General features: G+C 36.6%; 1 protein-coding gene across 2 annotated transcripts in view; it reads left to right on the forward strand.

The window, feature by feature from the left end:
* ATRNL1 (attractin like 1) overlaps positions 1–18555 on the forward strand; it is a 743508-nt gene that overhangs the window by 448402 nt on the left and 276551 nt on the right. The window contains exon 27 of one of the 2 annotated variants that reach the window (XM_004374869.2): positions 8027–8134. In XM_004374869.2, coding sequence (XP_004374926.1) covers positions 8027–8134 — 108 coding nt within the window. Of the gene's footprint in view, positions 1–3390; positions 3457–8026; positions 8135–18555 lie in introns of those variants that run through there. The other variant, XM_023729981.1, reaches the window with a different exon arrangement.

The raw sequence follows: 18555 nt of genomic DNA on the forward strand, positions 1-18555 counted from the left end.
GCAAGAAATAAACTTTTCTGTGTTAAACCACTGAGCTTTGAGGGACAGCATGCCTATTCTAACTCTTGAAGGTTTGGTCAAATGTCCGTTCTTTTTGTTTGTCTATTATTTTTTATTGATGTTGTTGTTGAGAATATACACAGAAAAACATACACCGATTCAACTGTTTTTCCATGTACAATTCATTGACTTTGGTTAGATTCTTCAAGTTGTGCAACCATTCTCACCCTCCTATCTAATCTTTCGAGTTGCTGTTGTCAGTTTCATCTCCTATAGATAGTTCTTAAAAGAGCGTAACGCTCAAGGTAGACATTTTTTACTTGTTAAGCTAGACTATTGTTTGGTTTTAAGAAGACTTCAGGGGATATTTTTGGATTAAGGTTTAAAGATTACCTGAGGACAGTAGTTTCAGAGGTTCATCCAGCCGCCATGGCTCCGGAAAATCTGGAGTCCATGAGAATTTGAAATTCTGTTCTGCATTTCCTGGATGCCCCATGAAACCATGCCACTAAACCTCCAACCAAGGGACCAAGTCCCACGAGGTTTTGGTTGTACATTAGCCTCAGCAGCTTCAAATGTTATTTCTTAAGACAGCTCTGTAACCCCCCTGTCTAAATCACTTCTTCCCTCCATTATCTCTCAGTACCTTCACCATTGTATGTTTTCCATTGCAATTTTTTCTGTAGTATTTTTATTTGTTTATATATGTTGATTAAGCAAGGCTTTTATATGCTGTTAATCATGATTTGTTAAGTGTCCAGAGTAATCTTGAACATTGGCAATAAGCATTTCATTTTTTGACTTTTTAATAGCAGCAAGTGCAAAAAAAAAAAGCAAACCAAAACAAAAAACTTCCTTGCAAAGGTCCCTTGTATTTCCTGTTGCTCACCAATATCTAGCAACAGCAGAGTTTCTAAGGCTTTTTTAGGTGGATTAATTTTTCGTGATTTCTTTTATCCTCAAGTGAGATCATCTTTGGCAAAGTCTTTATCAGTGATGTCATCTCCGACCAGTCAACAAAGAAAGGATTAAGAATCCAAATTTCAATTTTAAAATTGCCTGAGGTAACCTTCAAAAAATTCTGCAGTAGTTTTAAATATCTTCAGATTTTTACCCACTGTTTAGTTTCCTAGGCCTGCCTTAACAAAATACCACAGACTTGGTGACTGAACACAACACAAACCTATTCTCTCACAATTTAGGAGACCAGAAGCCTGAAATCAAGGGTCAGCAGGATTGGTTCCTTCTGGAGGCTTTGAAGGAGAATCTGTTCCATGCCTCTCCCCTAGCTTCTGGTGGTCGCCAGCAGTCCTTGTTATTTATTGTCTTGTAGACATATCACTCTATAATCTCTACCTCCATCTTCACATAGTATTCTCTCTGACTCTTTTGTATTTTCACAAGATCTTCTTAAAAGGACATTGTTGTTGCTGTTGTTGTTAGGTGCCATCAAGTCAGTTCCAACTCATAGCGACACTATGTACAAACAGAACTAAACACTGCCCGGTCCTGCGCCATCCTCACAGTCCTTGTTGTGCTTGAGCCCATTGTTGCAGCCATTGTGTCAATCCATCTCATTGAAGGTCTTCCTTTTTTTTGCTGACCCTCTACTTTACCAAGCATGATGTCCTTCTGCAGCGACTGATCCCTCCTGATAACATGTCCAAAGTATGTGAGACATAGTCTCACCATCTTTGCTTCTAAGGATCATTCTGGTTGTACTTCTTCCAAGACAGATTTGTTCATTCTTTCGGCAGTCCATGATATATTCAATATTCTTCCCCGACGCTACAATTCAAAGACGTCAATTCTTCTTTGGTCTTCCTTATTCATTGTCCAGCTTTAGCATGCGTATGAGACGATTGAAAACACCATGGTTGGGTCAGGCACACCTTAGTCTTCAAGGTGACATCTTTGCTTTTCAACACTTTAAAGAGGTCTTTTGCAGCAGATTTGCCCAGTGCAATGTGTCTTTTGATTTCTTGACTGCTGCTTCCATGGGTGTTGATTGTGGGTTCAAGTAAAATGAAGTCCTTGACAACTTCATTCTTCTCTCTGTTCATCATGATGTTGCTTATTGGTCCAGTTGTGAGAGTATGTTTGTTTTCTTTATATTGAGGTGTAATCTTTATGTTGAAGTGCAATCCATAAATAAGGACATTAGTCATTGGATTTAGGACCCAGAATCAACTCAATGGCAGCTAACAACAATGATAAATGCTGTGCGGAATAAAAACAAACACATTTTTACCTTGAAGACAATTTCAAAAAGCATGAAGATATAAAGAGGTAGTGCCATACCGGTGTATTAATTCACAGACAGGATGACCACTTTATACTGGGAGTTGGGTAGATGGTCATTTGGAGGTAGGGGGAAGGATGGATGCAACCTAGACAAAACAGACATCATAAGGTAGGAGATATGAAGGCAGTTGGGGACAGAGTTAAGTTACCATTTTGTTTTGTGTGTATGTATGTTTTTAAGGATTATTATTCTAAAATTGATTAAAGAGTTGTATGTCTTTGGGTTGGGTGGGGATCGTCGCTAATATAATCTTTGGAGATTGATACAATATTAGAAGCAATAATATTGAGTGGGAGAATTATCTGTATTGATATATACATTTATAGACTCCGTATGACTATACCTGGTTGTTGTCATATTTAAGCATAGATTTTTATACATTTTTAAATTCCATGGTTTATTTCATAAAAGATTTGGAATAGTAAAACAGCTATTATGGACAGCGAACATGATACATAGAACATCTCCGTAATTTTTTAATTTTCTTCACAACAATTTTTGTAACAGCATGATTATAATCTATTGTTATTATGATCAATTTGTTCTCTTGGCTTTATCTTTCTGCTGAATAATTGGCAATAGCAGATTAGTTATAAAGCAGATACATCTGTTATGTGGCTTCTTATGGATGTACATAACGTTAAATCTTATTTTATATATAAAAACACAGTCACAGAAAATAAATTAATTTTTAGATTGTCTGAAGAAAGTACTGTGTTTTCTCCTACCTTGCAGGGTTGTGTTTTTTATCCTTCTGCATCACAAATGGCAAAAAGAAGTTCCAAATATAATTCATTTTACCACAATCATGACATTTTCCAACTGTCTCATAAATTTGCAACATTTGTTAAAAGGGAGACTAGTAGAGCAAAATGTGTCACTAGTGCTGAAGAAAATGGGCCTGTGGTAATTAGTGTACCCTCTTCAAAGACGAAATGAGTCCTTGAAATTTCACATAATAATTGCACCAGTTAGCAGTTATTCAGTGCTCACAGTGTGTCAGCTTCTGTGCTGAACAGTTTACCTGCATTAGCTCTTTAGTCTCAACCATATCACTCACAGACATTATTATTCTCATTTTCTAGATGAGAAAAAAAGTAGCCTGAGGAAGGCCTAAGTAATTTGATCATGGTCCAATGGCTTGTAAGCAGAGAAGATAGGACTCAAAACAAGTTCTCTGAGGTAGAGGTACTGTTATTATCCCTACTTTACAGATGAGAAAAATTGAGGTTTAGAGTGATCTGAATAATTTGGTTAAACTCAAACAGCTACTAAGGGGAGAAACTGGCATTTTAATCCAGATCCTTCTTACTCCAGAGCCTGTTTGTATTGCCTGTCAATATTGATACTAAATTTTGACAAGATTTAAGTCATAAGCATGTTGTTTACATCTCTTTTGTACTGACATAAAAAACCAAACCATTGCCATTGAGTTGATTTTGACTCCTAGCAACCCTATAGGACAGAGTAGAACTGTCCATAGGGTTTCCAAGGAGCAGCTGGTGGATTCGAACTGCTGACCTCTTGGTTAGCAGCCTGAACTCTTAACCACTGTGCCACAAGGGCTCCCATAGAGGAGAAAAATTTGGGAAGTAATGATATCCAGATGTTAACTGGCAAGAGATAGGGCTATGACCCAGAAGTTAGTAGCAGAGAGAAGCCCACTTTGTCATTCTAGGGTCATCACACCAAAGCCAAAGAGTTTCAGGAGGAAGTGATTTGCCCTTCATAAGTTTCGCAGTAAGAACATCAGTTTTCCGAAGTCGGAAACTCAGCTATGCTAGCAAGACTCCTCTAACTGGTCCTCTACTGAATAGCCTGGAATAAATTTATTTGGCTAATCTCCTATTTGTACTCTTTATTGTATACTATATTGTCTCCTAATTATTTTTAGTTCACGTTATCTTTTTTTTCAAGCTATAGTGTTAAGGTCCTGGGCAAGAACAATGATTTTCTTCTCCTTCTTCTTCTTCTTCTTTTTTTTTTTTTTTACAGAAAGCTAGGCATATGCTGCAGTAGGCATTCAGTTGTTAAAAGTGGTAAAACTCCAAGCTCAGAAGACAAACTAGGATCTTTAAAATACCTTCGCATTCTACTAAGACGAATTTAAAAAAAAAAAACTGAATAAAAGTATCAGTCACTGCTTTTTCTTTATTATAAGTGTTGGGGATCAAAATAATACATCATATTCCGGGGAAATCTATTTTTTGTCAGTGAATTTGGAATATTTACAAATTCACAAAGGAGCCCTGGTGGCACAACAGTTAATCACTCGGCTGCTAATTGAAAGGTTGGCAGTTCAAACCTACTCAGAGATTCCACAGGAAAAAGATCTGGCAATCTGCTCGGATAAAGATTACAGCCTAGAAAACCCTATTGGGAAGTTCTACTCTGTTACATGGGGTCATTATGAGTTGAAAATCGACTCAACAACACCTAACAATGGCAACAACATAGATTCACAAAATTACAAGTGGCAAAGAAATTTTAAAATTTGTGGTATTGAATATTCATTAATTATATTTTATAGACCTTTTACCTTTATGTGCAGAGAAAAGTGAAGATGAAGAAACACAAGTCAGAATGAGAAGCTGTTTATTTTGTTAAAGATCACTTCATCATATGAAATACCATTTATAAGCTGAGGAGAATTCATACAAATGGAGGCAGTTTGCCTTTATCAGAAAATTGTGTTCAAACCCAGAGTAGAATTTACAATTTTCTTTCTTTCTTAAATAATATTTTGTTGTGTTTTCACTGAAAGTTTACACAGTAAACTAGGGTCCTATTAGACAATTTCTGTACAAATTGTTCAGTGACATTACTTATATCTTTCATAATGTGTCAACATTCTCCTTAATTGTGTTCTGGTTGTTCCATTTCCAGTGCTCTAGTTTCCCTGCCCCCTTATCTTCTCATCTTTGCTTCAGAGTAATTGTTGACCTTTTGTCTTATAGAGATGGTTTTTTTAATGGAGCACTGTACTCACGGGTAATATCCCTTATTTTGCATATCCCTCTTATTTCACTAAAAGGTGACCTCGGGATAGTTTCGGTTCAAGGTTTAAAGAGTATCTCAGGGTAATAGTCTCAGGGAGTCCTCTAGTCTCAACTTGTCCAGTAAATCTAGACTTTTTAAGATTTTGAGTTCTTTTCTGCATTTTAATCCCATTCTGTTAGGGTCCATCTATTGTAGTGGTAGGAGTTCGTCTGGTCTTAGTGTAGATGAGGCCATGGCTCATGCAGGCTATTAGCTCTGTAAACTAGTTTCTTCTCTGAGACTTTGGTTGCCTTCTTTCTCTTTTCCTCCTGACAAGTAGAGACCAATAGTTTTATCTTAGATGGCTGCTTGCAAGCTTTTAAAACATCAGATGCTACTCACTTCCCTGGGATGCAGAGCATGAACTTTGTGAACTATATTATGCCAGTTGACTGAGTTGTCCCATGAGACTAAGGTCCTAAGCCTTCAAGCCCAGAAAACCAGTCTCGCAAGGTGTTTGCTTATGTCTGAGAATTATACATAACTGTGTCCTCTGAATATACATGCCATCACACACATATTTGTATATACACGTACTTACAGATATTTCTGTCTGTGCACATATGTGTACACACCTGTACCTACTCATACATATATATGCCTTATACATACATATGCCACCATACACTTGTTTTTAGAATTTACAGTTTTCTTACAGCTATTTTTATACGACTATGGGAGATGTAGGTTTTGTTTTTTTAATGTTTGTGTGTATGTGTGTGTGTACTGGTATGTTTTAGTGTGTTTGTTTTCACAGAGACAAAGAGTCTGGTGTCTTCTACACTTGGTATCTCTTGGCATTTGAAGTAACATTATGTTTGTGCTTTGCACAGATGTAATCTTCAGATCAATAGGCCACTCCTACTGGGAAAGGCACAAACCACATTCTGTTTGCCAGGAGGGGTATTTTTATAATATAATTTTCAGCTTATATTAAAGTGAATCATTTTGTGGTTTAGATCACACTTACTATTTACATTGAGTATGTTTTTCAGTATGTCTTCGTCACTTCTGAAGAAACTATAAGAACTTAAGCTATCACTCAAGGAACCCTGGTGGCGCAGTGGCTAAAGCACTCGACTGCTGACTAAAAGGTTGGCAGTTCAAAGCCACCAGCCACTGCGCCAGAGAAAGACGTGGCAATCTGCTTCTGTAAAGATTTACAGCCTTGGAAACCCTGCGGGGCTGTTCTACTCTGTCCTATAGGGTCTCTATGAGCCGGAATCGACTCGGAGGCAGTGGGTTAAGCTATCACAGTATGAGTTATATTATTTCTACTCCAGTATTGTCCCTTGGTTGTTGTCTCTTTATTAATAAAAGAGGGCATTAAGTTATATTTTAGACAGTTATTTCGTGAACACTATCACTGCCTGTGTCATAGGTGTTAAATAATAAACTGCCATCAGGTGTTGGCTTGTGTTCCTTCATTATCTACAAGGGAATTTTATGAATGATGCATCACAGTGCTGCATACATTTATATGCAAAAACTAGTTGTTAATCTTTTAAGTTAATGCCATTGACTCTTTAAAAATTTCTGTAAGTAATGAAGCCATTCATTGTCTTCAAGGATGTTGCCTTTCTGCAATGATATGCTTTTCTTCTCATTTGAAAGAGTATTTAATTGCATTGCTCATCCACTTTTAATATTTAATAATAATTTTATTAGCTGTATAGAGTCAGAGGGGTAAGATTTGCAGTATCTAGTGCCGGTCATCAATTTTTTCTTATCATGACTTTAATGAATATTATAATTACAAGGAGAGGCAGAAATATAAATTAGCTTAGTGGTTGCTTGGGACTTGCTAGTTTATTGCTTTTAGCCTGGACAAAGCCCAGAATAGGCACAAGGAGAAAGAATCAAGTATCTAGGGGTGTTTTTCAAGCCCTGGCACAAAATTTCTGCAACCTGGTAATCATTCTTCATTTTTAAATAATGAACACACAGACTTTGCATGAAGTAGTAAACACTGCCGATAGCAGTTCCTACTGGTTCCATAGCAATCGACAGGGAATCTTGATGGCTTTCAAGACTTAGTCTTGGCAGGTTTATGTACCTTTAATCTCTATTAGGAAACCCTGGTGGCATAGTGGTTAAGAGCTGTGGCTCCTAACCAAAAAGTCAGAAGTTCAAATCCACCAGGCGCTCCTTGGAAACCCTATGGGACAATTCTACTGTGTCCTATAGGGTCACTATGAGTCAGAGTTGACTCGACGGCAACGGGTTTGGTTTTTTTAAAATCTCTGTTAATACAATTTGACAGCTTTTTATTATCTTTCCTTAGATATTTTTACTGTTATTTGCTTTCAGCTTAAAAGAAAAGCATTATTTTGAGTGGGAAAACATAGCATAGCCAGCATCATAACAGCACTTTTTGCTTAAGTAATACTTCTCACCTGAGGTTTTCAAAGTGCTTTTTGAATACATTTCATTAGGCCTGTGATATGGAGGTCAGGGGAAAGGTTCTTTGTAGGCACTGTACATTTAAAGACTTTATGGAAATATAACTCAAGTTGTAGAGAGAAAACAATTTTCATCTTTAATGATCTAGATGTGGATATGTGTATGAAATGGTTCCTAAGTTTTGAGTGCCATTTGTTAAAAAATAAAACTGGATATTGTTGAATTATAATGTTTTGTTTTAAACCTATTTTAAAACAAATCATTTTTAACCCCCTCCAGCAACTGCTTCGAGAACGTCAGCAGATGGCCAGCCGTCCCTTTGCTTGTGTTGATGTAGCACTGGAAGTAGGAGCTGAACAGACAGACTTTCTGCAAGGGCCATTAGAGGTAGGAACAGTTGTGCTGAAAGCGGACCATTGTGATTTGCGTATTTAAGTTGCTTCTCTAATCTGCATCTGCCTCTGAAACCAAACAGAGTCTGATTATCCAGAGTTGACAAGATTCAGCTACATATGTTATGCCATTTTCAAGGCACGTAGTTTTAATCGTATGACATGAGCTGTAACAAATGCCACTGAAGAAATCTATTAGCCTAGGCAACAGTGACAGACTGCTTACCTGCAGCCTTTCCCTGACAGGAGCTGAAGGAATTTAAGATATATGTGTGATGGAAGAAACAAAGCTCATATGTTTGGTCCCTGGAGTACCCAGTGCCCCTAGTTAACCATTCACATCTATCTTTATGAACAAAGTTTAGTATAAAAGGTAGGTGGAGATGAGTTGCATTTTAATTATATAGTTTCATTTTTTAATGTTAAGAAGTGTAAAATATAGTGACTGTTTTCATTTGTGATTAATGGCTGTATTATTACATTCCTTTATTGCAAATGCAGAAATAGAATACAGTGAAACAAATCAACACGTGCCAGTTCATATGGTATCATAATCCTGAAACAATGCATGAAATGGTTTCTGAGAATAATAACCCCAAAGAGGAAAAAAATCACAGATTGTGACTAAAGACTAATTGAAACATTCTGATGTGTAGTAATTTAATTGTATGCTTATTTTTATTTATATCTTATGTATGGTAAGATTCTTAAGTAGGAAGATTAAGAAACTTTATATAATTGAAATGTTTTATTCTTTTTTAAAAATGCCATTATTTGACTAATTTTCATGTTGCTATTTTCAGATTCTGCTTTTCTTCAAGGAAAGCAAGGACTATAAAAATAGACTTATCTTAATCTTCTCCAAAACCTATATGTAAATATAATTGATTCTGTCCATTGCATTTTTGGTTATTCTGAAAAAAAACTAAATCATAAATACTATATAAAGGGCAAGTTTTTAGAGGCCAATTTCCCTATTTTTTTTTAGCTTTTGTGGACTTGATTTTCTACTACTCTAGATCACAGGTTGCCATGGAAGCTTAGACTGTTAGGAAATTTGTGTGTATATCTACCATTACTTGGGGAGAAATTAGAAGAGAGACAGAATGATTAAATAAAAGTTACAGCAAGTGCTTTAATTTCATTTTGGCCCCTTGTTTCAAATAACTTTATTATAAAACTTTGACAAAGAATGCCTGAACTATTTGAATTCAACTTCTTTTTTCTCCCATCTGTCTTATTCTGGATTCTGTAGAAGAGCAAAACCAGTGAAATGTATATATAAGTATATATACAGAGATTTACTTCAAGGAAATGATTTACACAATTGTAGGGGTTGGTAAGTTCCAAATCGATAGGGCAGGCAGCAGACTGAAGGCTTCTGCTGGCTCACGTGGTTGTTAGGGCTGACGAACCCAAAATCTACAGGTCATGTGGCAGGCTGAAGGTTTCTGATGACTCACGGTCCAAGAACTGGATGTCAGGCAATGAGAAGCGTGCAAGACCAAGAGAGAGCTTTGCCAGAACATCCATTTATATACCGGAGGCAGGCCCCACCCTCAAGGAACTTCCCCTTTTAACTGATAGGCTGCTCACATCAGATCACAAAATAGAAGGTAATTACACATGTCTGCCAAACCACTGAGAATCGTAGCCTAGCCAAGTTGACATATAACATTAACCATCACACCATCTGATGAAGACGTTCTCAAGTATTGCTAAAAATCAAGTAATAAGAGAAACGTGAACGTAAACAATACATACTTAGGCCCCTAAGGAAAAGAAACAACCAAAGAACTGGAAAACTGACAGACTTAAAGGAACAAATGTAGTTAACATACATATGTCTTACCATGGTTTGTCAGTGGCTGCTTAATCATGTTCAGTTGACCGTAAATGTCAGGGTTTATTTCTAAACTCTCACTTCTGTTCCATTAATCTGTATACCTATCCTTATGCCGGTATCACACTGCCTTAATTGCTATAGCTTTGTAATAAATTTTGGAATTGGAAAGTGTGAATCAGCAAACTTTGTTCTTTTGCAAGACTGCTTATCTCTTCTGGGCCCCTTGCGCTTCCATGTGAATTTTAGGATCAGCTTTCAATTTCTCCATAGGGATTTTGATAGGATTTTGTGTTGAATCTGTAGATCCTTTGGGGAATATATAGTATTTTAACATTTGCTTTGTTACCTGAGTACCTTAGTGCTCCATGCTTAAAATCCTAAATTTCATATCTGATTTCCTTCATCTTGGTAAGTACCTACGATTTCTGATATTTAAAATTCCTTATGGTCCTACGTCCAATGATCTCTAGTAAATATACAACTTATTCTTTTTTAAACTCAAGTTTGAAAACATTGTCATTCGGTAGGTTTTTAGAGCTTATATTGGTTGGTTATTTATTGTTAAAATTAAGCATCAGAAGTAAATCTCAGCAGCAAACTGCTAATTTCTTCCTTTGACATCCTTTAGAAAATAATAAGTAGAAGCAAAATATTTAAAATTATATATATTATATTTTACTTTCCTCTTTGCTAAGCATTTTATAATAAAGAGTACTAATTAGAAGTTATCTATCTGATATACAGCATACACACATACATATATACATACATACATACATATACGTACATATGAGAAGTTTGTTCTCTATTGTTATGGTACCCTGGAAGCTGCCTGAAATCTCTCTTCGTTTATGTACATAAGTTAGTACGATGTGCTTATTGATTTGCTTACACAGCAAATTCTGAAGCCTAGCCCTTTTCTGAAATCACATTAAGGGCTTTGTTTAAACTGAAAATCAAAGTAATTTTAGGGTTCCTCTGCTAGGTTTTACTTAAAATTCAGTGTTTAAATTCAATGTAAAGCCATAGATTAGCTGACTGTTACTGTTATGTAAATACTTATTGAGTATTCATAATGTGAGGAGCCCTGGTGGCATGGTGTTTAAGCACTCGGCCGCTAACCGATAGGTCGTTGGTTTGAACCCACCAGCCACTGTGCCGGAGAAAGATGAGGCAGTCTGTTTCTGCAAAGATTTACAGCCTTGGAAACCCTGTGGGACAGTTCTACTCTGTTCTGTAGGGTCGCTGTTAGTGGTAATTAACTTGACAGCAATGGGTTTTTATGGGTAATTTATCACTGTAACATAGGAAAATCTGGTGATTCAGACTTGCTAATACCCAAACCAAACCTGTTGCTGTTGAGTCAATTCCAACTCATAGCAACCCTATAGGACAGAGTAGAACCACCACACATGGTTTCCAAGATGCAGCTGGTGGATTCAAACTTCCAACCTTTTGGTTAGCAGCCAAATGCTTAACCACTGTGCCACAAATTAGAATACATTATTAAGCTTTAACAAATAAATTTAGAATGTGAATTTATCTATAAGCTCTCTTTCTTAGCTGGTTTTAAAGTCCCTGGGTGGTGCAAATGGTTAAGTGCTCAGCTACTAAACAAAAGGTTGGCAGCTGGAATCCACCCAGAGGCATCTCGGAAGAAAGGCCTGGCAATCTTCTTCTGAAATATCACAGCCATTGAAAATCTTATGGAATGAAGTTCTACTCTGAGACACATGTGATCACCATGAGTCGATGGCAACTGGTTTGTTTGTTGGTTTTAAAAAGAGACTTATTTTTGTAAAAGTTCTGTGACCCATAGTATTTATTTGTCATTTTTCCTCTACTAAGCAATATGTGATAATTATAGTAGTTATTCACCAAATATTTATGAAATGCTTCCTGTATGTCAGACAATGTTCTAAGCATTTGAGAGACATCAGGGAACATGGTGAAGAACTTTGTCTTCATGGAGCTTATTTTCTAGGTGGGGAAAGTAAGTTATATGTGAAGAAGTGGTAAGTGCAATGGAAAAAGAAAAAAATAAAGCAGGATAAAGAGATTGGGAGTAGCTTTGCTGGGGAGGGGAAGAGTGTGCTGTAGTAAATAGGGTGGCAGTCAGACTGACCTTATTGAGAAAGTAAGATATGAGCAAGTCTTGAAAGAGCTGAAGGTGTATATACCCCAACTCCCTTCAGCCACTGGTTGAGGATGACTCCTTGGGCAGCCTGAGAAAGCCCTCAGACAAATGCAGGTTCTAGCATTTGGAAGTCAGCAGGTCAACTGCCCTGCTAAGTGTGAGGGATATGGAAATCAACCTACAGTTTCTGCTGCTAGGGACAGGTATAGAAACAGAAATAATTGTTAGAAGGCTAATGCAGTGATCCAGGCAAGAGATAATAGTGGCAAGATCAAGGTGATAGCAGTGGAAGCAAAGAGAGGTGGTCAGATTCTGAAGTATATTTTTAAGATCATTATGAGTATAATGTGCTCATTTTGAAAACCTTTCTAGTGATCTTATGTTTGTAAAAGGAACCCTGGTGCCACAGTGGTTAAGCACTTGGCTGCCAACCGAAAGGTTGGTGGTTCAAACCCACCAGCAACTCCATGGGAGAAAGATGTAGCAGTCTGCTTCTGTAAAGATTACAGCCTTGGAAGCCCTATGGGGCAGTTCTGCTCTGTCCTTTAGGGTTGTGATAGTCAGAATCAACTCAACAGCAATGGATTTGGTTTGGTTTTATGTTTGTAAGATGGATAGAAAGATGGGAAATGGTTATGTCTCTTTAATTGGCACTGTAATAGCTATTATAGTTATCTGTGGGTCACTGATATTTACAGTAGTCCCATTTTCTTTTACTGCAACACATGAGTATGTGATTTTCTTAAGGAATCAGTAGAAACCAAGAGAAACTGAGGCAAAAGGATCTGTTGCCGCCTAAGTGATTAAGACAGACTGAGCATGTAGGTCAGATGTCATACTGAAAGTATATGATATACTTTGGTCACCAAAGAGTTAATTTACAGTCCTTTAGGTTGAAATGATGGGGATGTTGAAAATGTACATTCCCCATTCATTGTATTTTTTTGAGCGGAGGGGCAAGGAAGAAGGGTGAGAGTTGGCAATTTTATAAACTTTTGGTCTACTTTTTGATAAAACCGGGAAACGATCTAGTCTATTAAATTCTTAATAACAGTGGTATATATGAGTTATTCTTTTTGCATGTCTCTATTGTTCTTTCTGTAATAGAATGCACTCCTTTTATTGTTAACAAGGAAAAAATAAGAGAAAGTATATTGAAAGTATAAAATCTGGGTAATTTTTTCCCAGCTTTTAATCCCTTAGATTGACTCAGCATAAATTGGATGTTTGAAATTTTGCCAGTTATTTAAAATGAATAATCCCAATCATCATTTCTGCTTTGGGGGTGGGGAGTAGAATGCTCTTATGCCTATTGTATATATTATCCTGTTACCTTTTAACCAACTATAATTAATTTATCCGCATTGCAATTTTTGAAAATGTAGGTGATCTTTTAGGGTATATACTACAAGATTAGTATTTAGGTATGCAGCAAGGATGCACTAGGGAGAGCTTTCCAGACAATAGAAATGCAGATTTCTATGACACGGTAAAGAGTTTAAACTTGATCGTCCTAGGTCATGGGAACAATTGAAATGTTTTAAATTGAGTTTAAGTCACTTTTTCAAAATTCGCTTACATACATTATCTCAATTTCATTTGAGATTTAGGTCAGTCTTACAAAATAGGCAAAGCAAGTTTTGCTTTTCTACTGACTGTTGAGGAAACTGAGGCTCTGAGAGCCTAAGACCCTTGTTCAAGATCACAAATTCAGTTACCAGTAGGGCACGAACGAGGGTCCAAATCTCAGACTGGCCCAGGGGTTTCTCTCCCACACCATTCTTTATACAGATTTTAGTTCAAATTAAGACTATGTCTTAAATTCTAAAGTATCTATAGACTATTTTTTTCTTATAGAGCTAGTTAAAAGCATAGAGTCACTTAAAGTTAATGTAGCATTCTTTTCCAAGTGTTCAAATAGTCGTGGATAATTGTGGATCTTAAGGACATCTTTCCATTGTAAAGTTATAGGCTGTCTTAGTATGTCAGAGAATTTCAGCAGTTATCATTTGTAATGTAAATTGCCATAAAGAAATCAAGGTGATTGGTGATTTACGAAACGGCAATAAACACAGCACATGAGCTTCCTGTTATTTTTATATAAGAAGTTTCTCATAAAAAGAACTTTTATAGTCTGTCTATGCTAATCAAGTATCAGAGCTTTGTAACTTGCTCTACAAACAGAGTAGTTTAAAAGAGGTTTATTTGATCATTATAGTCAAATAAGCTAATTAATAATATTAAAGACAGCATATACAGCATAATTAATTTTGACCAAACTATACATTTTATTAGTATTGTTATCCTTGTATTTTATTAGTATCCTTGTGTATATTTTTAACCATTCTTTATCCCAAGTAAAAATCATTTTACCTATCTGTAATCTCAATTTTCCCTCTTATATAAAGAAGGTTATACTTGTGGAATGCTTTCTCTGTTCAAAGAGACATCGGGCACGTGAGACAGGTACATGAATTCAACCCCCTAGACTAGAGAAAATAATCCAATTAGGATTCTACTTTCTATTTGGTATTCCTAATGGTGCTAATTTTGAGATCGCATTGAAATCTGTTCTCTAGTTTATTGCGACAGTTCAGCACAGTACATTAAGTAAGAAGCCTCTCTCCCAAAGTGACAGACACATTGTTCAAGTCTACGCCAGACGCAGTGAGGCAGCTCTCATGTTAAGAGCATTGCTGGCTTCCCTCCCAGAGCAGCGTGAGCCCAGTCCTCTGCTACTGGACGCAGCGCACGGCCTCTCCGACACATCGCATCTGGCCTGCCATCTGCTGGGACTGCAGGTCTAGAGACTGGCCTTTTCTCTGGATTTCTTATTTCTTAAAGAATTATAGTCATCTTGTGGTGTTTGATATTTTTTAATTATTAACATTTACCATTAATATAATCAGGTAGTTAATCTAATTATATAAACAATGTATCCTCTTTAGAGAAAAAATTAATGCAGAAATAGTGAAAATGAAAATCTCCCATATCCCACCATCCATAAATAGCCTCTGCCAGAATTTTTTTTTCTCCTTCCAATAACTTTTTCCTCTTGCAAGTACATATTTTTACAAACCTGAGAGCACATTGTATATGTGATTTTGCATTCTGTTTTTCTCGGTATTATAAGAACATTTTTCACTTCTGTGGAAAGGGGCAGCATGTTGTCACATTACGGGAATTGCAACCAATGTCACAAAACAACATGTGTATAAATTTTTGAAGAAGAAATTAACTTGAGCTTTAAACTTTCACCTAAAGCACAATAAAAAAAAAGCCATATTAATTATTTTATAATATACCTTCCTTTATTTGCATGTTTTATTTTCAATTAGTTTGATTGTACTTTTATATTACTTTAAATAAGGCTATAATTATTTTTTGTGCATAAATCTTGATCTTTAACCTATAAAGGAAAAACTGCTAGATCAAAAATTATGACCTTTTATGGGTCTTGAGATATTGCTTATGTATTTTCCAGAAATATCCCTATTAACCTTATATTACCTTTAGAAAAGTGTGAGAATTCTTGTTTTCCTGCATCCTTGTTAAAAATGATTGCTGGCATTTTAAAAACAATTTTGTTAACTTGATACCTGAAATATCTTCTTTTAATCCAATTTCATGTTACTAGCGAAAGTGAGTATTTCTATATTGTCTTTAAGCGTTTGTATTTCTTCAGGGTATCAGTTTTTTGCTCATTATTCCCTTGTCCCCTTCTATTTTAATGGCATTTATTGATAATAATGTGATTACAAAAGAAATACTTTATGAATTACAGAAAATTGGGAAAACATACAATTGTTGTTGTTGTGAGGTGCTGTCCAGTTAGTTCAGACTCACAGGGACCTTAAGTACAACTGTCTGGTCCCGCACCATTGTCACAATCGTTGAGCCCATTGTTGCAGCCACTGTGTCAATCCATTTTGTCGAGGGTCTTCCTCTTTTTTGCTGACCCTCTACTTTACCAAGCATGATGTCCTTCTCCAGGGACTGGTTCCTCCTGATTACATGTTCAAAGTACATGAGACGAAGCCTTGCCATCCTTGCTTCTTAATGAGCATTCTGGCTGTACTTCTTCTAAGACAGATTTGTCTGTTCTTCTGGCAGTCCATGGTATCTTCAATATTTTTTGCCAACACCATAATTCAAAGGCATCAATTCTTCTTCAGTCTTCCTTATTCATTGTCCAGCTATCGCATGCATATGAGGCAAATGAAAACATCATGGCTTGTGCAAGATGCACCTTAGTCCTCAAAGTGACATCTTCACTTTTCAACACTTTAAAGAGGTCTTTTGAAGGAGATTTGCTAAGTGTAATAGGTTGATAGATTTGACTGCTGATCCCATAAGTGTTGATTATGGATCTAAGTAAAATGAAATCCTTGACAACTTCAATCTTTTCTCCATTTATCATGATGTTGCTTATTGGTCCAGTTGTGAGCATTTTTGTTTTCTTTATGTTGAGGTGTAACCCGTACTGAAAGCTGTAGTCTTTGATTTTCATCCGTAAGTGCTTCAAGTGCTCTTCACTTTCAGCAAGCAAGGTTGTGTCATTTGCATATCACAGTTTGTTAATGAGTCTTCCTCCAATCTTGATTTCTTGTTCTGCTTCATATAGTCCAGCTTCTCAGATTATTTGCTAGCATACAGATTGAATAGCTATGGTGAAAGGATACAACCCTGACACACACCTTCCCTGATTTTAAACCAGGCAGTATCCCCTTGTTCTGCTCGAACGACTGCCTATTGGTCTAAGTACAGGTTCTGCGTGAGCACAAGTAAGTGTTCTGGAATTCCCATTCTTCGCAATGTTATCCATAATTTGTTATGATCCACGCAGTTGAATGCCTTTGCATAGTCAATAAAACACAGGTAAACATCATTCTGGTGTTTTCTGCTTTCAGCCAAGATCCATGTAACATCAGTAACGATAGCCTTTGTTCCACATCCTCTTCTGAATCTGGCTTGAATTTCTGGCAGTTCCTTGTCAATGTTCTGCTGCAACTGTTTTTGAAGAATATTCAGCAAAATTTTACTTGAGTGTGATGTTAATGATATTGCTTGACAATTTCCACATTCTGTTGGATCACCTTTCTTTGGAATGGGCACAGATATGGGTCTTTTCCAGTCAGATGGCCAGGTAGCCGTCTTCCAAATTTCTTGGCGTAGACGAATAAGTGCTTCCAGCATTGCATTGTTTTGTTGAAATATCTCAGTTGGTATTCTGTCAATTCTTGGAGCCTTGTTTTTCACCAATGCCTTCAGTGCATCTTGGACTTCTTCCTTCACTACCATTGGTTCTTGATCATATGCTCATTCCTGAAGTGTTTGAATGTTGACCAATTCTTTTTGGTATACTGACTCTCTGTATTCCTTCCGTCTTCTTTTGATGTTTCCTGAATTGTTCAGTATTTTTCCCGTAGAATCCTTCAGTATTACAACTCAAGGCTTGAATTTTCTTCTTCAGTTCTTTCAGCTTGAGAAATGCTAAGCGTTTTCTTTCCTTCTGGTTTTCTGACTCCGGGTCTTTGCACATTTCATTGTAATACTTTACACTGTCTGCTCGAGCTGCCCTTTGAAATCTTTTTTTCAGCTCTTTTACTTCATTTCTTCCATTCGTTTTACCTACTCTATGTGCAAGACCAAATTTCAAAGTCTCTTCTGAGATCCATTTTGGTCTTCTCTTTCTCTCCTGTCTTTTCTTTTTCTTTAAATTCAGATATTTAAATTGTCATAGTTTATTATTACAATTAGAGAATAGTGCTTGATTTAGACTCAGTGTAAGAAATGCATGTTTGGCAGATATGTTGTTATTGTTGTTAGGTGCTGTCGATTCTGTTCTGACTCATAATTACCCTATGAACAACAGAATGAAATGCTGCCCGCTCCTTGGCCAACCTCACAATTGCTGTTATGCTTGAGCCCATTGTTGCAGCCACTGTGTAAGTCCATCACATTGAGGGTCTTCCTCTTTTTCACCAACCCTGTACTTTACCAAGCATGATGTCCATTTCCAGGGACTGATCTCTCCTGACAACATGTCCAAAGTATGTAAGACGTAGTTCTCACCATCCTTGCTTCTAAGGAGCATTCTGGCTGTGCTTCTTCCGAGACAGACCTATTTGTTCTTTTCGCAGTCCATGGTATGTTTAATATTCTTTGCCAGCACCCCAATTCAAAGGCGTCAATTCTTCTTCGTTCTTCCTTATTGATTGTCCAGCTTTTGCATGCATGTTTGGCAGATACACAAGTGTTATACACATACTTTTCTTGTCAGGGGAATTCATTTATTTTTAATAACATCTTAGCCTTCTTTAAAATATGAATTTCATGCTTTTTTTTTTTTAATTGTACTTCAGGTGAAGGCTTACAGAACAAATAGTTTCTCATGAAACAGTAGTACACATATTGTTTTATGACATTGGTT

The sequence above is a fragment of the Trichechus manatus genome, unplaced genomic scaffold (genome assembly GCF_000243295.1).
Source record: "Trichechus manatus latirostris isolate Lorelei unplaced genomic scaffold, TriManLat1.0 scaffold00031, whole genome shotgun sequence".
Taxonomy (NCBI): domain Eukaryota; kingdom Metazoa; phylum Chordata; class Mammalia; order Sirenia; family Trichechidae; genus Trichechus; species Trichechus manatus.